At 41.4% G+C, this 23,029-nt stretch overlaps 1 protein-coding gene across 4 annotated transcripts in view; it reads left to right on the top strand.

Annotated features, from left to right (window-relative positions):
• The window catches only part of pax5 (paired box 5), a 267,639-nt gene that overhangs the window by 105,725 nt on the left and 138,885 nt on the right, over positions 1–23,029 (top strand). For all 4 annotated transcript variants that reach the window (XM_072281839.1, XM_072281840.1, XM_072281838.1 and 1 more), the window contains exon 6: positions 7,415–7,590. In XM_072281839.1, coding sequence (XP_072137940.1) covers positions 7,415–7,590 — 176 coding nt within the window. The remainder of the gene's footprint in view (positions 1–7,414; positions 7,591–23,029) is intronic.

The following is a 23,029-nucleotide window of genomic DNA, read 5'->3' as shown; positions in this document are numbered from 1 at the left end:
GGATATCTTTGCAAAGCTTTCTGGAGAGAAACACTTCAGCAAAGTAGACGTAGCTGAGGTCAACCTACAGACGGAGATGGAAGGAGAGTCCAAAGTGTTTCTCACCATAAACACTCACAAAGGGCTTTATCATTATAATAGGGTTATTTTTGGAGTAGCTTCTGATCCGCATCTGCACTCTGGCAGAAAGCTATGGACCGGGTGGTGCAAGGCTGCCCAGGCACTCAGTGTTACCTGGATGACATCATTGTTACCAGTAAGGATAACAAGGAATATCTCCAAAATTTCAAGAGAGTATTAAGAAGATTAGAAGATTTTGGCTCAGAGCACAATGCAACAAATGTGAATTCTTTAAACCAAGCATCACTTACTATGGTCACACCGTTATACAAGGATTACACAAATGTGCTTAGAAAATTCAAGCAGTGATGGATGCCCAAAGGCCAAAGGACATGTCACAGTTGCAGTCCTTTATAGGATTTGTCAATTATTATAACAGGTTCCTGGAACACCTGGCTACTGTGCTCCAGCCTTTGAACTCATTACTAGAGATTGGGAAGAAATGGCAGTGGACAAAGCAGTGTGAGGCGGCTTTCCCAAAGACAAAGGAACTGGTGATGTCAGACACTGTACTCGCACATTATGATCCACACCACCCAGTGAAGCTTGCCTGTGAGGCCTCATCTCACAAGACAAAGGAGCAGAAGTAAGCCATTCGGCCCATCGAGTCTGCTCTGCCACTCCACCATGAGTTATACTATTCTCCCATCTAGTTCCAATTTCCAGCTTTTTCCCCATATCCCTTGATACTCTGACCAATTACATACCTATCAATCTCCTCCTTAAACACCCTCAATGATCGGGCCTCCACAGCCACATGTGGCAACGAATTCCATAGATTCATGACCCTCTGGCTAAAAAAATTTCTCCTCATCTCTGTTTTAAAAGGGTACCCTCTAATTCTAAGACTGTGGCCTCTTGTCCTGGACTCACCCACCAAAGGAAACAGCCCTTCCACATCTTCTCTGTCCAACCCTTTCAACATTCGAAATGTTTCTGTGAGATCCCCTCTCATTCTTCTATAGGCATCCATTAGTCTCATGAGACCATGGATTTGCGCCTTGGAAAGTTTCCAGGGCGCAGGCCTGGGCAAGGTTGTATGGAAGACCAGCAGTTGCCCATGCTGCAAGTCTCCCCTCTCCACGCCACCGATGTTGTCCAAGGGAAGGGCATTAAGACCCATACAGCTTGGCACCAGTGTCATCGCAGAACAATGTGTGGTTAAATGCCTTGCTCAAGGACACACACGCTGCCTCAGCCAAGGCTCGAACTTAGCGACCTTCTAATCACTAGACGAACGCCTTAACCACTTGGCCACGTGGCAACACTTACTTCTATAATAAATACAGTCCAAGAGCCGACAAATGCTCCTCATATATTAGCCCCTGCATTCCAGGAATCATCCTCATAAATCTTCTCTGAACTCTCTCCAACATCAGTACATCCCTTCTAAGATAGGAGGCCCAAAACCGCACACTGTATTCCAAATGAGGTATCACCAGTGCCCCATACAGACTCATCAACACCTCCTTACTCTTATGGTATAGATTCAGTTATGTCATGTTTTGAGTGATGGAAGTGAATGGCCCAAAACCTTTGCATCACATTCCCTTACTACTGCAAAAAAACACTATGCACAGATTGTCAGAGAGGCCTTGAGTCTGGTTTGGTGTGTTAAACATTTCAACCAGTACTTTTATGGAGGAAAGTTTACCCTCATTACTGATCATCAACCCTAGTGTCCATGTTCAGTCCACAGAAGGCTGTTCCACGAACATCAGCAGCACAAATGCAGAGACGGGCTCTGTTTCCTGGAAGACAGCATTACAAGATTGAATTCAAGAGGATGACTAATCTTGGAAATGCTGATGGATTGCCCTGTTTACCCTTGGAAAAGGAAATACCTGAAAACACTATAAAAGAGGACACTCCTCTTGATGCATTGTCCCGAATACAATTGAAAATCTCCCTATTAGACGGTTGAGATGATTCAAAGGGGAGCCAGAAGAAATCCCACACTGTCTCAAGTCTACATGACAACCCAGAATGGCTGCAGTGAGCAGCAGAAGCTCCAGATCCCCCATTTTTACCAGCACTGGGATCAGCTTGCCCTTGACAGGAGTTGCCTTATGTGGGGATTGTGAGTTGTTGCACCATCCCAGCTGAGAGTTGAAGCGTTAGAGGAGTTACATGCCAGTCATCTAGGCATGGTCAAAATGAAAGTGTTGGCTCGAAGCCTTCTCTGGTGCCTAGGATAGATCAACAGATCCAGCAACCTGCCATGCACTGTTCGGGATGCCAACACGTCCGGAAGAAAGGTATCCAAAGCTGTGAGAATCAGAATCAGGTTTATTATCACCGGCATCTGTTGTGAAATTTGTTAACTTAGCAGCAGCAGTTCAATGCAATACATAATATAGAAGAAAAGAAAAAGTAATAAGAATAAATGAGTTGGTAAATCAATTACAGTATATGTATATTGAATAGATTAAAAATTGTGCAAAAGACAGAAATAATATATACTAAAAAAGTGAGGGAGTGTCCAAAGCTTCAATGTCCATTTAGGAATCGGATGGCAGAGGGGAAGAAGCTGTTCCTGAATCACTGAGTGTGTGGCTTCAGGCTTCTGTACCTCCTACCTGATGGTAACAGTGGGAAAAGGGCATGCACCGGGTGCTGGGCGTCCTTAATAATGGACACTGCCTTTCTGAGACACTGCTCCTTGAAGATGTCCTGGGTACTTTGTAGGCTAGTACCCAAGATGGAGCCGACTAAATTTACAGCCCTCTGTAGCTTCTTTCGGTCCTGTGCAGTAGCCTCCCCTCCCCATACCAGACAGTGATGCAGCCTGTCAGAATGCCCTCCAAAGTACATCTATAGAAGTTTTTGAGTGTATTTGTTGACATGCCAAATCTCTTCAAACTCCTAATGAAGTATAGTCACTGTCTTGCCTTCTTTAAAATTGCATCGATATGTTTGGACCAGGTTAAGTCCTCAGAGATCTTGACACCCAGGAACTTGAAGCTGCCCACTCTCTCCACTTCTGATCCCTCTATGAGGATTGGTATGTGTTCCTTCGTCTTACCCTTCCTGAAGTCCACAGTCAGCTCTTCCGTCTTACTGACGTTGAGTGTCAGGTTGTTGCTGCGACACCACTCCACTAGATGATATATCTCGTTCCTGTACACCCTCTCTGAGATTCTACCATGATCAGCAAATTTATAAATCACTTCCTGAAGTCCCAAAGTCAATTCCTACAACTACCACAGTGGAGGCCCTAGAACCCAAGATTGTTTTATGGCCTTGCAGAGTAATCCCACTTGTCAGGAAGTTCAGAAGGCATAAAAAATCCCTCATGGCAATTAAATCTTTAGGACTGAACGGGACAATTTGAAATTTCCTATGCTGTGGATGTGTATTGCCGTTTATAATGTATGTAAAAGTATATGACTAGCATATATCATCATGCTACCACATCATAAGTACACACCTTGCTAAGAGGTAAAAACAAAACTAAGAAGTATAGTACCAGTCCTGCTGAAGAGTCTTGGCCTGAAACGTCGATTTTACTCTTTCCCATAGATGCTGCCTGGCCTGCTGAGTTCCTCCAGCATTTTGTGTGTGTTGCTCGGATTTCCAGCATCTACAGATTTTCTCTTGTTTGTGATTAGTACAATGTTTCTCCCTCGTTCTTCTGTGTTTTACCTTCAATCAGTGTGACATTTTGGGGTCACAAGAGGTTAAAGCCTGACTGTATACTCCTGAGTTTAAGCATTTACACTGACGTAGTGATCGCTTGCCTAGAAATGAAAGCCCAACCTGAACACAGCATTGAACAAGGGTTTTCATTTTGTTCAGTTCCGACTCTTGTTGTAAACGCTGTTGTTCAGAGATGTACGTCATAGATTTTCAGCACAGATCCACTCTACCCAGCTCCGTAGGTAGGGAGAAACACTTGCTGAAATGTGATCTGTACATTTCACTGAAGTGAAGTTTTTATTTGTCCCAGCTGAACAATGGCCTACTTCTGCTCCTATATCTTATAGTCTTATGGTCTTCTGAACGTGACTTATTATTAGTTTCATGTCCAACTTGTCTCAAAAACTGAGAATTCTCTCAAAACCTGTGTGTGTAATTCATTTCAGAGCATCTAATCATCTTCTGGCACAAGCTGCACCTCTACTGACGTTACCCATTGTGCACCACCCATTCCCTCCCTCATAACACAGGCTGGGGCTTTCGGGTGCAGGTAGTTGAACACTCGCAGTATAGCTAGGCATTCAATGCAGTATTCTGTTGCATGGGCGCCTTTACAAAGAGACACTTTGCTGACAGTGGGAGATGTGACAGGATAGCTTCTTTAACTCCTTCCAAAGTGCTCAGGGTGTGTTAACACTGCATATAGAAACTGTAATACTTATTGTGGGGCTACCTCAGTGGTAGAGCTGCTGGCAGCTCCTCATTAGTAATCCTCTTTTCCGAGGCACGTCAGGATCTGCAGTGGTGCTAGCGACTGCCTTAGTATTGTCGCTTAACTTTACATAAGCACTAGATACACCATGTGCCAGCATTGTGAGGGCAAACCCCCTCCACCCACCCACCACAACCCTCACTACCCACCTGAAAGCGCCTGGACTTTCCACTCGGACTCCACAGAGGCCCAAATGCGCGTACATTGGTGTACAGCGGTTGCCCCTGTGTTTAAAGTTGTTGGTAATGAGGTGGACATTGACAGCATCGTGCTCTGACCGCAGGCAGATGAGTAGAGAGCTGGTGGTGGGGCTTTTAGACACTACCAAGTACTCCAGATCCAAATCTAGAAAGGCAACAGCTAGTGCTGAGACTCAGAGTGGAGAAGAGGAACTGAGTTACTCTCACAGTATGTTAAGAAAACCTCATCTGGAGACCAGGCCATTAATTGTACCGGTTGTGAATTATTAATTTTAAACATCTTTTTGTGGTAGATTAATTCACCACCATAATTTCCCTCTAGTCTTAGAGTGTAGGTGAGGGGCCGAATCAGTGAGGAATCGTTGAGAATGTGGAGAGAATAAAATGCATGATTAATGTAGGATTACTGTACATTGGCGTTTATAGTCAGTGTGGAGTTGGTGGTCTGAATGTCCAGTTTTGATGCTGTATGTCTCTATGACTCTATAATAAAGGATGTTATTGGCACTGAAGGATCAACAGAATGTGTGTATACACAATTGTTTATAACAAAAGATCCAGAGAATGTCAACATTGGGATCATTAATTTTCCAGTGAAATTACGCACCCTGGTGTCTCTTCCATTTCATGTCTTTTGTGTGTCTGGCTGCTCTCTCCCCCTGTGAGTCTGATGTTTGGCCAGAACTGACTGAGGCAGGAGTCTGGGATTGTCTGCCTTTGAGCATTGCTGCACAAGCTGACCCTGAGGCCATTTGAGAAGGACGTTAACGTCTTAAAATGGCACACCAGGTGACTTTTCTGAGAGTTTGGGTGGACAGTGGCAAAATTACCTGCTGGCTATCAGACAGTATTATCATTTCTGTTTCCTGTTGTCAGTCCTTATATACAGGTGTGTGTCTGCTCTTGTCAAAATTCACTCTCCCCCCTGCCAAGTGAGGATGAAATGAAGGGAGAAACCCCTCAGAGCTTTTTCAGATCCAAGGTTGGCAATTGTGAAATATTTCATGCAGTATTTTTGTGAATAATGTAACTGGAGATATGGAATGTTTCATGCATGTGTTCTTGATTAGGTAAGCCAGGTGACTGTGTGCCTTATGCAATAGACTGCATGATTTTGTCTCCTGATAAAGACGCTTCTGAAATAATGGCATTGTTAAAAGGGCATGAAAATTCACTGTTATTTTTGAGAAGATGAGTTTGAAAGATAGCTACTGTTGGGAGCTGAACTCCCAGTTACTATAAGATACCGAGGGAACTGCGATCACAGATCACAGTTCTGAGCTGGAAACCAGATCTGAAGAAAAATGAAAACTAGCTCATTATTTTATTAAAGTAGAAGTGTGGGGGTAGGGCAAAGGATCAGGCACATCCAATTGGTGTACTGTAAACGGGCACATGTATCATTAGAAATATGTATTGAAATAACTGATCTCTGTATATCCAAGGAGTATGGAGCTCGTCCAAACGTATCTTAAAGGTCAAGCTTTGAAATGAAGAAGCAATAAACCAGTGAAATGGTACTATCACCAAAACATGATTGATCAATTGAATTCTATCAAAGAGAGTGGACAGCCAGATTAAGTCAGGCCTGATAGGTTCAATGAGTTAAAGCATGATGTTCATTTCAGCTTCATTTCACCAGTCTTTGCTTGTGAAATTGGTCAATCAATAGAGGTTGAAGATCATATATCGGTGACCATCTTATAGGGAATATAATCTACTCCAGGCAGCCCTGGAGTCCAGCTGCCTACTCTGTAATGGAGACAGAACTGAAACTCCATCAGTACGACTGAAATGGGCTGATATCTTTGACAAATGGAAAGTATTTTTGGAACTCTGTTGATTTATCTTTTACTCGGGTCGATTTACAGAAAAAAATGTAACCATCTTGGAGGAAATATAATGATCTTACTTCAAAATATAAGGAATAAATGGATATATAGCTAAGATATGATCATAAAACTTTTTTATTTTTCTTTCTTCTACCTTTAGAAAAATATATGATTTATTTTGATCAGTGAGTGGTGATTTCTGTGGGGATGAGAGGGACAGCGTCTGGTTTTACAGAACTGTCAAAATTGCATCAGTTTTACTTTTATAACTGAAGGCCCTTGAACACAACAGAAAATCTGCCTTTGAATTTAGGGGCTTGAAAAGTCAGAATTGTGATGTGAGAATTAGTACATGTGAAGGAAATGAAGATTAAACAACTAGAATCTGAATGTGAAAGCCACAGGATTCTAGTGGCATTTTCATACTTAAATTTAAACAATTTACAATAAGGCAATGACTTTAATTCATTCACCATAATCTTTAAGTCTCCTGTTGTTCCTCACATTTTTCAAACTGTGCTGTATAATATTTAGCAACAGAAACAATTTTTCCAGCTGTTAAATGCTTTAAAATATTTGCATATTTGATGGCTGAAAATTAAATCTGGTTGATAGACGATAAATTTTGAAATTTAACAGACGTGGTAACAGGGCTCCTCATAGTGAGTCAATCACATATCTCTCGCAGTTTAAGTAAATGCACTTCTGCAAGTAAATCTGCAAAACACTTATTTTGAAGTTGTTTAAAGAAGAATTATCTGACAGTAGTCCATCACTGCATTTGTTATTTTGTTTTTCCCAGGCACCTCTAACACACTTTGCTAAGTCTTTTTCGTGTCTCTTTTGTAAAGGTGCTCAGGAAAATCCAATGCACAATGGACACTCCCACCCGAGCAGGGATTTTCTGCGGAAGCAGATGCGTGGCGAGCTCTTCACACAGCAGCAGCTAGAAGTGTTAGACAGAGTCTTTGAAAGACAGCACTACTCAGATATCTTCACAACTACAGAGCAGATCAAATCTGAGCAGGTGAGAGAAACACCACCACACAACCTCCTCTTGAATGAACTGAAATGTGACTCTCTTCGATAGACTTCCAAGACTATGTCTGAATTATTCTTCCATCACTACAATAGCAACTAAATAGCCAGAGAGAAAAAAAACAACAGTGATCTCGTGTAAGATCAGAACATCATTTCAGAGCGCAAGTGGAATAGAATTATTTACAAAACACCAATGTGATGGGCATGTACAGGCGAGGGTTTAAATAAATGAAGAACTGAAGTGATGGGCAGATATGTTCTTAGGCACAACACAGACGTGGGTGATTTCAACTTTTAAAAGAAGACACAATTTCAAACTCAAACACCACAGGGCCTCACAGAGAATATATTAGACATATAAAGGAGATAAATAGTTTATACTGGGCCACAGATATGTCATTCATCATCTTGAATCTATTCCACTGTCTGTCAGATTAGACCAATCCCTACCCTAATTCTGTTTGCCATTTTTTATTCCATGTTTCTCAGTACCTTTCTTCAATAAAACCCCTTTGTTTCAGGACTGCAGTCTTGTCATCCAAGTATACATAATCTTCTAAGGGAAGCGAGACCTTGATTTCCACTATTCTTTGCGTGAAGAAGTGCTTCCTGATTTCAATCCCAAAAGCCCAAGCCTAATTTTAAGGTATTGGATTCTGATAAAGATTCCTTTACCAGAGGAACTAATTTCTCTCCATCAACTCAACTGAATTCTTCTATTATTTTTGATACACAGGACTTAGCTTAGAGGTAACATCAAACCTGCCATTAATAATCCACAAGGTATGGAACCTTGAACAGGAATTTGAATTTTTCCTAAGATTATGGAAGATCTAACAAAAAGTCCAGTTCATGGGACTCCAGGGGTGGTGCAGTGGAGTAGACGTGGATTCCGCCCCGATCTTGGGTACTATCTGTGTGGAATTTTCATGTACTTCCTGTGACTGTGATTTCTGCTTGGTGCTCTATTTTCCTCCCACCTCTTGAAGTTGAACTGATAATTGATTATTCAGAATAAGTTACCTTGTAGTGTAGGTAAGTGGCAGGTAAGTCGATGGGATGCTGATGAGCTTCGGGAAGAGAAAAAAGCTGCAAAGATACATGGGAATAAGCAGAGAGCAAGGGAGTGATAGCATTGCTCTGCAAAGAGCCTGAATGGCCTCCTCCTGCATTGTAGCAAGGATAAGTAACTTGACTAAATGAGGAAATGCATTGCTCCATGGTAATGATTCTTCGGTTGTCTTATTCTTTACTTATTTGACTTCATATTTGAGTGATTCAAGCAACTTTGCAGCCACTGTTTGTTCAAAGCTTTTCCTTATAAAGTGCCAGGAATTGGTGACCAGTCAAGATCATGAAATGCCAGGAATTTCACACAGTGCTAGGGAGTCTTAGGGAGTGCTTTGCTATGCAGGAGCCTGATGTGAATGGGGAGAAGGTGGGGCACCTCAGTAGTGGGTGAAGAAACTAGCATGGAACAAAGATGTCCCATCATTCCTATACACATGGGCTTACCTGGATAATTATAAACAGACTACCTACCAATTGGCTGTTGGTCTGATCTCCAGATGTTTGACTCATGTGGACGTTTAGTGAATATTCACTTGTAGACCTGTGTGAGTGGTTGCAGAAGGAATATAGGGACAGAGATAGAATAATGATTAGAATGTGGGAAGAGAGAACATATCCAGCTATGATTGTTTGTGTAGGTGTACACGCGAATGGAGAGCTGATGGCTGAAACATAATAACCTCATCCAGGATGATGGAGGGTGACAGAATACAGTATTAGGAACAGCAATTGAAGAAGGAGAAATCGAGTAATCCAGGCAGGGTTTAGGAGGGAATTAGTGACCACAGTGCCAACCATTGGGGGGGGATTAGGAGGGATTCGAATTCTGGGCAAAAAACAGGGAGAGAGGAGGCGGAATAATTGATGTTTGGATGGGTAAAAGGGAAGATGACTAATCCAGACAGTGTTGGGGATTAGTCCAAACAGGGATGGGGGTGGAGGAAGAGGAATAGTTCATAAATTATGCAGTGGAACTGAATAACACACAAAAAGCTGGAGGGGCACATTGGGTCAGGCAGCATCTGTAGAGGAAAATGGAGAGTCAACATTTTGGGTCAAGACCCTTCATGTGGATCGGATGAAACTGGACTGGACTGGACTGACATAGGATGTGAAATTTGTTATTTTGCAGCAGCAGTACAGTGCAAAGCATAAAATTACCATAAGTTACAAGAATGAATAGATAAAGCGAAAGATGAATAATGGGGCAGTGTTCATAGGTTCATGGACCATTCAGACATCTGGGAGTGGAGGGGAAGAAGCTGTACTTAAAATGTTGAGTGTGGTTCTAAAGGTACCACGTCCCCACTAGTTGTGAAGTGAAGAGGGCTTGCTTTGGATGTGAAGATCTTCATTGACAGACGGTGACGTCTTGAGGCACTGCCTCCTCAGTGATGGGAAGGGTTGTGCCCATGGATCTGGTTGAGGTTAAACTCATCTACTCGTAACTGACCTAAAAAGAAAGGTTTTAAAACATAAGCAATGAAGTAAGAAGCAAGCTGGTAGTAGAACAAATCTCTTGTTAGTGAGTAATACTGATGACAAGATAGATTATTCTTTGACTGCCGGAAGTAGAAGTAGCAATGGACTACGATCCTGGATCTGGTATGGCTGAGTCTCTGTGTCTTGGCAGTGATGGGCTTTTCCTGAAACACTCTGATCAATAACCAGTGAGTTTAAACAACCTCAGGTCCTTCCTTTCCCAAGCAGCTGATATGACGATTCCCAGTGCTGTGATCATTTAAACCGGCTGATTTTGCTAACTCTGTAGGACAACAGGCCAGTAATCAACATGAGCTAGGTAGAGTTTGTTTCATTAGCCTGCTGATTAGGGTCAGAGTGGAGTCATTAAACAGGGACTGTGGCAAACAGCTGCTATAGTCTGTCTGATGGTCAGGAAACAGATAATTGAGGAGACAGGAAGGGACCCAGAAATCAGGTTGAAGAAAAAAATAGATTCTGCTTCGGTTTTACAACCACGTTAGGCTATATGCAAATAATCATTTTTTATGGCAAGCTGATGTAATTGATAGTGCAGAAAGATGATCAGTGTCAGCCCTAGTTTAGTGTTGACTCTCTTGCCCCTTACTCGAAAGGTTGCGGATTATTATCTCGGTCCACTCACTGGTGCTAAAACTAAGCAAATACTCCAGTGCAGAGGTGATATATGGTTGGAAATTCCAATATTCTGATAAAACATTAAACTAGGTGTGTCTTTCGTCTCTTGGATTGCAGCAAAATACCATATCAGCATTTCAAAGATAAACAAGGGACTTTTCTCCTATGCCTTCATGAAATATTTATTTCTCAGCCAACAATAAATGAATCCTCTGAAAATGATCACACAATGGAATCTCTGGGAGCTTGTGTGTAGATCAGCTTCTCTTAATTAACTTCAACATGCTTGGTGACTTCCTGAGGCCGTGAAAGATGCCAAACCAATGCATTTTATTTTCTCATAAACAACTACACAATTAGATAATTATTCAGTAAGAAGAAAGAGCTGATACTGTTCTAGCGCTTATCATAGTTCGGTGTTTCCCAAACAATGCTGAATTTGTTGCTGTATAATTTAAACCAATCTCAGTTCTTAATTGACTTTTCCCAGTTCCTAACTATCAGCTGACAAGGAAGTTTTTACCTTGAATCAAGATCCCATAAATTATTATGTGCTAATGACTAGAGATTTTTTTTGATATTGCTTAAGATATACAGTAAGTATTTTGTCCAATGATACTGAATGTTAGAATATGCTGACTGGATGGTGAATGTACAATTGGGGTGGTTGGTGATTGTACATTATGATTCAGTTTATACAGTAAATTGACATTGCAGCAAACGTGTTCTTGCAGTTCACGATACTGTAAATATTTGCATTATGAAACAGTAGTGATCTCCAAGTGAGAATATAATTTTGCACCATTTTGATTAGATATAAAAGAATCATGAAAGAGTATAAATCATAAACACAAGAAAGTCTGCAGATGCTGGAAATCCAGAGCAACTCACACACAATATGCTGGAGGAACTCAGCAGGTCAGGCAGCATCGATGTAACTGAATAGATAGTCAACGGTTTGGGCTGCGAGCCGGGCTGAGTCCTGAAGAAGGGTCTCGGCCTGAAATGTCGACTCTCTGTTAATTTCCATAGATGTTTCCAGCATTTTGTGTGTTGCTTTATAAAAGAGTTTAGCCTATCAAGACTTCCTGACTTACATGAAGAGCAGTTCAGCTGGTTCATATTTGACTTTTTCTACCAACCCAAGACATTGTATCTTAGACTCTAACAATCAGTTGAGAAGGCCTTTACATTGAATGAGGTTTGGTTCTTTTGCCAATATCCTAAAACTGTACCCTCAAGTTGTGAATCCTTCCGCTCTGATTTTATAATCCATGATGATCAATTATCCATCTAAACCAGTTACATTTGCCTGTCTTTGGCTCATAAACCTTTTCTATCTATGAACTTGTCCAGGTGCCTTTTAAATGTTGTTAATGCACCTGCCCCAACCACTTCCTCAGGTAGTTCATTCCATATACATCTAGATTTTGACATGGTAAATGACAAGAAACATCAGAGCTGCCCAAGTGCAGGTGGGACTTTTCACTAATGAAGGAAAGCCTGACCAACTGCCCTTCACACTCCGTGCTACAAACCTTCCTTCCACAGTGGTCGAGCTTAACTAGATCAGATAATTGACTCATTCCTGAGTTCCTAAAGCTGTGCCACTATCAACAGGCGTAAGTCTGCAGCGTGATAGAATTTTACCATTTGCTGAATGAGTGCAGCACAAGAGGAAATTGAACAGCACCCAGGCCCAAGGCAGCCCAAGATTCAGTAACTCCACTACTGGTACACAATAGCTGCAGTGTGGTTTGTTCAGAAAGTGCACGATGGAACTTCCCACGCCTTCGTTGATCTGGAATTGATTTATTATTGTTACATGTATCAAGGTCCAGTGAAAAGCTTGTGTTGCATACTGTTCATACAGTGCGCTGAGGTAGTACAAGGTAAAACAATAACAGAGTGCAGAGTAAAGCGTACCAGCTACAGAGAAAGTGCAGCACAGACAGACGGTGATGTGCAAGGCCATAACAGTCGATAGTGAGGTCACAGACCCAGCTTATTGCCCCAGGGAACCATTCAATAGTCTAGTAGTGGGATAGAAGCTGACCTTGAGCCTGAGAGTATGGGCTTTCAGACTTTTGAATCTTGTGTCTGATGGGAGAGGGCGGAAGAGGCTAGTGTGCTGAGTCAGTGAGAAATATAGATGGATTCCATGGAGTGAGGCTGGTTTCTGTGACGTGCTAAGCTGTGTCTTCAACTCTCTGCAGTTTCTGGCGGTCACGGGCAGATCAGCTGCCACGCCAATACGTGATGCGCGCAAGCAGGATGCTTTGTAAGGTGCACTGATAAAAATTGGTAAGGGTTGACGGGGTCATGCCCTATTTCTTTAGCCTCCTGAGGAAGTAGAGGCATTGGTGAGTTTCCTCTGCAGTGGAGTCTACGTGGTTGGACCAGGACGGGCTGCTTGTGTTGATGTCTCCTTGGAAGCTGAAGCTCTTAACCCTCTCGGCCTCAGCATCATTGAAATAAACGGGTGCATGTGCATGGACCCCATTTTTTGAAGACAGCGACCAGTGCATTTGTTTTGCTGATATCGAGGGGCAGGACACCATGTTATTAAGTTCTCTGTCTTCTCCCCATACTCTGATTCATAGTTATTTGAGATACGGCTCAGTACGGTGGTATCACCAGCAAACCTGTAGATGTGGTTAGAGCAGAACCTGGCCACACAGCCACGAGTGTACAGGGAGTAGAGTAGGGGGCAGAGGATGCAGACTCGAGGGTCGTCAGTGCTTGGGATAATCGTGGCACAGACGGTGCTGCCTATCCTGATTGCAGGCCGTCGGTCAGGAACAAGATCCAGTTGCAAAGGGAGGTGTTGCATCCCAGGTCAAGAAGTCTGGAGATGAGTTTGCTTGGAATTATAGTATTGAAGGCAGAGATGTAGTCAGTAAACAAAAGTCTAACATAGGGGTCTTTACTGTCCAGAAGCTCCAGAGATGAGACCATGCAAAATATACAACTTATATCAGTTTGCAGGTAATGGCAGGAAACACCATTCCTCCAGGAAACACAGCCTAACAAAGAAATACATCGCATTTCCTTCATCACATTTAAGTCAAAATCCTGCATTCTTTTTTAATTGTGCCAGGAATATCTTCACCAACCGGGCAGCAGGAATTGATGAAGTGCTCAGCTCGACACTTATCAGAGTATGTAAAAGGTGAGCAATAAGTGCTGTTAATGCCATCAAAGATTAAGAAGTAAAATTGATTATATGGTAAGAAGTCCGGATATGATGATATAAGATGATATCTGTGACTGCAAGTAAGGTGAATACTGTTGTTGATTCTGCAGGAAGAGAGTGAGGCTGTTGCAGGAAAACAATAACAAATTACGTCTATATGGTAGCCTTAATGTAAAATGTCTGAAGGCACTCTATTACAATAATTATACACCAGAATATGATACTCCCCCTTCAGACAGGAGGTCAAAACTTATTCAAAGACGTATTTGGAATGAGCTACCAGAAATAGTGGTTGATGGAGATACATTATCACCATTTATAAGGCACCTAGATAAGAATATGGACGTGGAGGTCTAGAAGGCTGTGGGCCAAATGTAGGCAGGTGTGACTAGCTTTCTGGGCTACGCAATTGGCATGGACAGGTTGTCTCAAAGGGCCTCATGACTGGCTACACGATTCTGCAACTCGAGGTTTAAAGGAATATTTTTAAACGGAACGAACGGCAGAGAGTCCAGAGCTTCAGGAAGTTCTGCTATAGTGGTAATATTCAGGTGGCGAAAAACGGAAGATTGCAGATTTCTTGAAAGGTTGCAGAGCTGGAGGGGGTTGTGATGATTGTACCATAAGCTAGGCTGTGTGGTAGTATTGTAAGGTGGTGATAGTACGTAACGCTGATTCAAGTGGTTGTATTACAGCAAGGTGTTCGCAGTGTTTGGTGGAGATTGTTATATGATAGAGTGACAGTAATATTATGATGATTACATTATATTTACATGCTGGTGATTATACTGTAAGAGGATCAAGTATGGTACAATAAGATGATGTTTGTGCTATTGTATAATAAACGGTGAGTGATTTTACAGTCAGATGCTTTCAGAGCATGATGGTGCCAGCTGTTGGTGCTGTAAAATAAAAATGCTTGAACAATATTACACAGATAGGACCTGTCAGCTTATCCTTAGTGAAGGTGAACTGTTTCGGAATGATAATTCAGCAATCTCTTGAACAAGTGTGCGTGGATTAGCATTTATTGGTGAAAGGCAAATTGTGCCAAGCTAAACTGGTGGAGCTCTTTGATGAGGCACTCTAGAGGGTCAATAAGGGAAATGTGGTTGATGTGGTGTTTATAGATTTTCAAAAGGCATCTTAAAAAGTGCCACATAATCGGCTTGTCAACAAGACTGAGGTCCATGGAATAAAAGGGGCAGTTGTCGAAACAGAGAATTGTAGTGAATAATTTTTTTTTATTCAACTGGAGGGAGCTGTACAGTAAAGATTCCCTTAGATAAATATCGGATACGTCTTAAACATGGACTCAGTGGCCACTTTATTAGGTACACACACAAAATGCTGGAGGAGGTCAGCAGGCCAGGTACCATCTATGGCTGAAACCTTTCATCAGGACTTTATTAGGTACACCTATATACCTATTCATTAATGCAAATATCTAATCAGCCAATCATGAGGCAACAATTCAATGCATAAAAGCATGCAGATGTGGTCAAGAGGTTCATTTGTTGTTTAGAGCAAATATCAGAATGGGAAAAATGTGATTTAAGTGACTTTCACCGTGGAATGATTGTTGGTGCCAGATGGGGTGGTTTGAATATCTCAGAAACCACTGATCCCCTGGGATTTTCACGCACAACAGTCTCCAGAGTTTTTTGTTTTGTGAAAAGCTAAAAACATCCAGTGAGCGGTTGTTCTGTGGGCAAAAACGCCTTGTTAATGAGGAGGGTCAGAGGAGAACGGCCAGAATGGATCATGCTGACAAAAAGGCGACAGTAACTCAATAATCACGTGTTACAACATTGGTGTGCAGAAAAGCATCTTTGAACGCACAACACATCGAATCTTGAAGTAGATGGGCTACAGCAGCAGAAGACCATGAACATACTCCCAGCGGCTACTTTATTAGAAACAGCGGGTATCTAATAAAGTGGCCTCTATGTGTATGTCTATGACTTGACTATACAGCGCACAATTTGCATATCTGTGAATGATAGAAAACTTTGCAGCTTAGCAGACTGTGAGGAGGAGGATGATAGATGTAGAGAACAAAGAGAGAGGCTGGTGTTGTAAGCAGACACGTGGCTAATGAAATTTATTGCCGAAAGATTTTATGTTTTGCTAGGAAGAACATAGAGAGACAAGGTAAACAAGAGGGCACAATTCTAGAAGCGGTAAAGAGTGTGTGTGAGAGATGTGTGGGAGTACATTGTAAATCATTGAAAATGGCAAATCTGATGGAGAAAATGGGTAAAAGGCATACAGGGTCCAGGAGTTTGGATTCTAAAGGTACAGAGTAGAAGAGTAAGCAAATCGAGGATTGTGAACTGGCTGACAGGTAGTAAACTCCGCGCAGGAGTGCATGAGTATTCTTTCAAGAGTTTTGCCACAATATAGTTTCATGATTTTGATAAGGGGAATAAATGTCACATTTACAAATACGTAGATGACTTAAAATTGTGGAGGGGGAAAGAATGTGAGCAAAGAGGAAGATGCAACAAGGCAGCAGAGTATAGAATTAGTGCAAGTAGATTCAGAAGGAAATGATGAGTACTTGAAGTATAAGAAGAGTAAAGCTATGGGAGAAGGCAGAGCATGTTGGATTGTTATTATTCAGAATCTGATAGACTGAATGGCCTCCATCTACTATAATTTTTTGTGCCACTGTTGGTGATTTTATGATAAAATGCTGATTGTTATATAGGATGACAGTGATTACAACACAATACGATGCTAATTCTATTTACATTGTCTCCCAGTCCAGCAACCTTGAGATTCAGAATCTCAGCTTTATTTCCAAATGGTTCCAGGGCTCACTCCTCCCTACGTGGGTACTGAGAACCTTGACACTTCTGGGTATCACAACTTTAGTCACTCTGTGTTTTTGGTTGTCAAGTTCCTAAGCTCTGTAATTCCCCATCTAAGACCATCTCTCCATTTTCCCATCCTTCTTCTAGGATGCTACTTAAAATGTATCTCTGACCAAGGTTTGATTGCCTGCCCCAATATCTCATATGTGTCTCTGCTACAGTTTTGTCTGGGAACATACTTACTGAAACACCTGGGGCAATTCTACTCCGGGTAATGAAACTCCATAAATGTAAGTTGTTGTAATATAGTCAGATGAGGCAAGAGGGGTATTTATTTATCCTGCGATACAACACTGAATAAGCCCTTCTGGCCTTTTGAGCCGTTCTGCCCCAGAAAACGCATATGTAACTCGAACCTAATCATGGGACAATTTACAATAGAACTTCTATTTTATCACTGGGCGCCATGGTAATATAGTATGTCTTTGGGAGGAAACTGGAGCACCAGGGAAATCCCATGTGTTCCACAGGGAGGACGTATAGACTCCTTACAGGTGATGCTGGGATCGAACTCTGAACTCTGAACTCCGACACACCGAGTTGTAATAGCATTGCACTAACTGCTATGTTGCCACAGCGCCAGTCAAATAGAAGTTATATTGTAAGTTGACTATTGTATTATGAGGTGGTATGGTACTGTAAGAGTGTGATTACATAATAAGATGCCCTGAATGTACAGAGAGTACATTCTAGTGTGATTCTATGGTATAATGGTGACATATATAGAAATGCAGGTGTCAGTCAGAAAGGAAGTGGTACTTGTGTAATGTCACATTGGCCGTACAATAGAGCATGGTGTGATTGAACAGTACGACACAGCAAAATATTGATGTTACTGCAAAATAATTAAGTGAAATCAGGACAGCATGGCAGCATAAGACGGTGACAGAACACGTGACATGGGTGTGATTCCACCACTGTCAGTACGGATTTGGTACACTCTCCCAGTGACCGCGTAGGTTTCCTCCAAGTACTTCAGCTTCCTCCCATGTTCCAATGACATACGAGTCATTGGGCCGGAAGGGCTGCTACCGTGCTTTAAGTTTAAATAAAATAACATAAGATGTAAAGAGACTTTACATTATACTGATGACTGTATACTGACTTGATCGTGAATGAATGGGAAATGGTTGTATGATTAGGCACATATTGTACTGGGCATCCAGGAATGTGCCAGCGACAGCAGAACTTATTCCATCATGATCCATCGCCTCATGCTGTGGCATATCCCTCACTCTAATATTGCTTTCAAGCGAGACGACCGGCTCGAGTTCAGTGAGGATGGGAAGATGCAGGTCATTGCACAGAGTGATGAGAGAAGATGGACGTGCCTGTGTAGAGCATTTCACATTATCAGGACAATTTACAGCCAATGGTCTACTTCGCAAAGACCTTGCTGCACTTTGCAGAATATAACACACAATTTACACATATTAGTAAGATCTATTCAGCAATCTATTAAAAAAAAATTTTTGGTTAATGTAATCTTAAACAATACAGAGTATACGCCTTCCTTCTTCAAAGCAGGAAATATTATGTCAAACTAAGAAGGTAGACGAAGTTTGAGGTTAATCTCTCATCTGACACTTCTGACAGGGTGGCACTCGTTCAGTCTGATGTCAGTGTGGATTATGTGCTCAGATCCCTAATCCCTGTAGGTGATAGGACAATAAAATAATGATTGTATGGTGTGATCTTGAAACTGCGAGGCTGAAGGATTCTCTGGATTGAATGATTTTCAGCAAGCTGTTGCTTTCCTTTATTTTATTAAAAGTACTGAAACTGAAGGAAGTGTTCATTGTCAGTGAACTTGGCTTCATCTCTCAACCTTGATTATCTGTCTGTATTGATTGCCCAATTGATTGCTCTGCCTTTTCTCTTTTTTGCTCAAGGCACAGTACTGATAACCAAGAAAGAAATATCACTGAGAGAAATTCTGCTACTCAGCTCATTTATTTTGTTTTTGATTTGAACTATATATTGTAATCAGTTGATCCAATAACTCACCCATAAAAATTGTTCTTATCCAGAGCAGTAAGATAGTTAGTTCCGTATACGGATACTCTGTTGTGTCATGGGTTCAAAAATTAGTTTGGTATAGAGAAGATATGGTATCAGATATCTTACTTTTATTTCCATTTGAATGACCCTATTGCTGATTTTCCATTTACTCCTGTGTTGGTTTGCAGCCCAGCCTCTTATTCCTGCGGACGGTAAATAGCCACTTTATACTGGATCTAAAAGGCCTACCTTAGCTGAACACATATATATCCTATTATCTACTGTTATCTACTGTTTAGTTTACAACGGTCTATTTCTACAATCTTTTCTGTAATCTAATAATTTCTTCTACTTTTATACTGGTTGTGTTCCACACTTGTAAAATACTGTATCTTTCTTAGTCAGCCTTTCTAGACCTGTGGATGATTCATATAATATCTTTTTGACTCTATACTTTCAATATTTTTCTTTACATTAGCAACTGAATAATAAATGCTGCAGGGGACAACACAAATATTTAAATGGAAATAACACTCCTGGGCTGCCCCAGCAGACCCTTAGATGTGTTGGTTGTTAACGTAAAATGATACATTTCACTGAATGGTTTAAAGTCAATGTAAATGTTATTAGAGCACATATATGGCACCATATACAACCATGAGATTCAGTTTCTTGTGGGCATACTCAGCAAATCTATAGAATAGCAACTACAATATGATCAATGAAAGATCAACCGGAGTGCAGAAGACAACAAACTGTGCAAATGCAAATATAAATAAATAGCAATAAATAATGAGATCATGAGATAAAGAGTCTTTAAAGTGAGATCGTTGGTTGTGGGAACATCTCAACAGATGTGCAGGTGAGTGTAGTTAATGTGTATATGATACTGTAAATCTGAATCTGAGCTGATACTAGTATACTTGAACATTAACTATTTCCAGTCTATCTGGTCAAAGATACAATATTTTGACAGGATTTAAATCCATTAGTGTGAGTTAGCAGTTTAGTGACAAATAGTCAAGGCATTGCAATGTGCAATACTACTATCTGGACAGTAATGTGTTTCAAATCAATGGCTTAACAGCCGCGTTAACAACAAAAAGGCCCGCAGTATCATTGTTGTGTATTCTCATCTTAATTTATAATGTGGTCTCATTATAATTTAAATCTCATAAATAAATCACAGTTATTCACATTAGAATCTGAAAAGAGTTAGTTTTCCTTTAAAGATAATGAAACTGCATTTGCTTAAAAAAACAGCCAGCGTTTGGAAAGTCACTGTAAATTTTCTGTAGAGCCTTTATTTCTCCCCCCCCCACTCTTTTCCCCTGTTCCCCACATCCACCTCCTACTCTTCATTTATCAGTAAAGCCAGCAAGGCAGGCATTTTCTCTGTCCACTGATCCATTCTGAGTGGCCAGTGATATACCATGTTAAACTACTTTCCTAGGGTCCGACCCATACAGACAGTAACCCCTTTGTTGTTCCCTTCAGTCACTGGTAGCTTAGTGATGAGATTATTGGACTGGTATCCAGAGGCCTGAATCACTGAACCTGAAATGTGAATTTGATTCCCATTATGGTAGCTGGAGAATTCAAATTCACCCAGTTAAGTACACTCAGTGGCCACTTTATTAGGTACGCCCTGTATGTTGATGGTCCCCTGCTGCCGTAGAGGTTCGAAGCATTGTGCATTCAACACTTCATCCAATGAGTTAGCCTCATCATCCTGTCACCTTGAACCAGTCTGGCCATTCTCCTCGGCCTTCTCTCATTAATAAAGAGTTCCACCCACAGAGCTGCTGCACACAGCATTTTACTTTTGGCACCATTCCCTGTAAACTCGAGAGACTGTTGTGGGTGAAGTTCCCAGGAGATCAGAAGTTTCTGAGATACTCAAACCACCCCATCTGGCATCAACATTTGTTCCATGGTCAAAGTCACATAGATCACATTTCATCCCCAATCTGATGTTTGGTCTGAACAACAACTGAATCAGTTGAATCAGAATCAGAATCAGGTATATTATCACCGGCATGTGATGTGAAATTTGTTAACTTGGCAGCAGCATTTCAATACAATACATAATCTAGCAGAGAAAAAAAATAAAAATAATAATGAATAAACAAGTAAATCAATTACAAACATAGAATAGATTAAAAAAACGTGCAACTAAAGAAATACTGTATATTAAAAAAAAAGTGACATAGTATCCAAAGATTCAATGTCCATTTAGGAATTGGATGGCAGAGGGGAAGAAGCTGTTCCTGAATCACTGAGTGTGTGCCTTCAGGCTTCTGTACCTCCTACCTGATGGTAACAGTGAGAAAAGGGCATACCCTGGGTGCTGGAGGTCCTTAATAATGGGGGCTGCCTTTCTGAGACACTGCTCCCTACAGATGTCCTGGGAACTTTGTAGGCTAGTACCCAAGATGGAGCTGACTAGACTTACAACCTTCTGAAGCTTCTTTTGGTCCTGTGCAGTAGCCCCTCCATACCAGTGATGCAGCCTGTCAGAATGCTCTCCACGGTGCAACTATAGAAGTTTTTGAGTGTATTTGTTGACATGCCAAATCTCTTCAAACTCCCAATAAAGTATAGCTGCTGTCTTGCTTTCTTTATAACTTCATCGATATGTTGGGACTAGGATAGATCCTCAGAGATCTTGTCACCCAGGAACTCGAAGCTGCCCACTCTCTCCACTTGTGATCCCTCTATGAGGATTGGTATGTGTTCCTTTGTCTTACCCTTCCTGATGTCCACAATCAGCTCTTTTGTCTTCCTGACACTGAGTGCCAGCTTGATGCTGTGGCACCACTCCACTAGTTGGCACCTCTGGGCCATGTCTGCATTGAGTTGCTGTCACATGATTGGCTGATCAGATACTTACATCAACAAGCTGGTGTACTTAATAAAGTGGCCACTGTGTCTAAGTTAGGGAATAAAAAGCTAGGTTGACGTATGGACAATGAAACTACCAGGTTGTTGTCAGAATCCATTGGATTCACCATGGGGAAGGAAATTTCCCATACTTCCCTCGTTCCGACGGTACATACCTCCAGAGGCACTTATGTGGCTAACTCTTAAATTAAGGTTCAAAGTAAAATTATTATCAAAGTACATATATGTCACTATATACAACCATGAGATTTCTTGTGGGCATACTCAGTAAGTACATAATAGAATAACAACCATAGTAGATTCAGTGAAAGACCTCATCAACTTCGGTGTACAACTGGTGTGCAAAAGACACAAACTATGCAAATACAAAAAGAAAGAAATAATAATAATAAAAAACAAATAAGCAATAAATATCGAGAACATGAGATGAAGAGTCCTTGAAAGTGAGTCCATCGGTTGTGGGGAAATTTCAATGATGAGGCAAGTGAAGTTGAGTGAGGTTATCTCTTTTTTTGTTCAAGAGCCTGATGGTTAAGGGGTAATAGCTGTTCCTGAACCTGGTGGTGTGAGCCCTGAAGCCTCTGTACCTTCTTCCTGATGGCACCAGGGAGAAGGTAGCATGTCCTGGGTGGTGGGGATCCCCGATGATGGATGCTGCTTTCCTGTGACATTTCATTTAGATGTGCTCAGTGGTGGGGAGAGCTTTACCTGTGATGTACTGGGCTGTGTCCACTACTTTTTGTAGAATTTTCCATTCAAGGACATTGGTATTTTAATACCAGAAAGTGATGCAGCCTGTCAATATACTCTCCACTACACATGAATAGAAGTTTGTCAAAGTTTGAGATGTCATGCTGAACATTTGCAAACTCTAAGAAAGTAGAGGTGCTGCTGTGCTTCTTTCATAATTGCACGTACCAGGCTGTCCTCTGCCTCCACCACCACCTCTTTGTTGTCCTAATCTCTGCAGCTTTGCTCTTTAGCCTCTGCCTGTATGCAGGAAGGAGACCGACAGACAAGTGTCAGATTTACCCAAGTGCAGTCTGGGCATGGAATGGTAGGTCTCCCCTATCTTAGTATAACAGTGTTTGAATGTGTTGGGACCTCTGGTGCTACAGATTATATGCTGATGGTAATTGGGTAGGGTTTTCTTCAAACAAGTCTCGTTGAAGTCCCTGAAATAATGAGTTGAAATGTGTTGGGATAGAAATATAGAAACATAGAAAATCTACAGCACAATACAGGCCCTTCGGCCC

Source organism: Mobula birostris, chromosome 17, assembly GCF_030028105.1.
Source record: "Mobula birostris isolate sMobBir1 chromosome 17, sMobBir1.hap1, whole genome shotgun sequence".
Lineage (NCBI taxonomy): Eukaryota > Metazoa > Chordata > Chondrichthyes > Myliobatiformes > Myliobatidae > Mobula > Mobula birostris.
The sequence above is the reverse complement of the archived record's forward strand: the minus strand, read 5'-3'. Positions and strand labels throughout refer to the sequence as shown.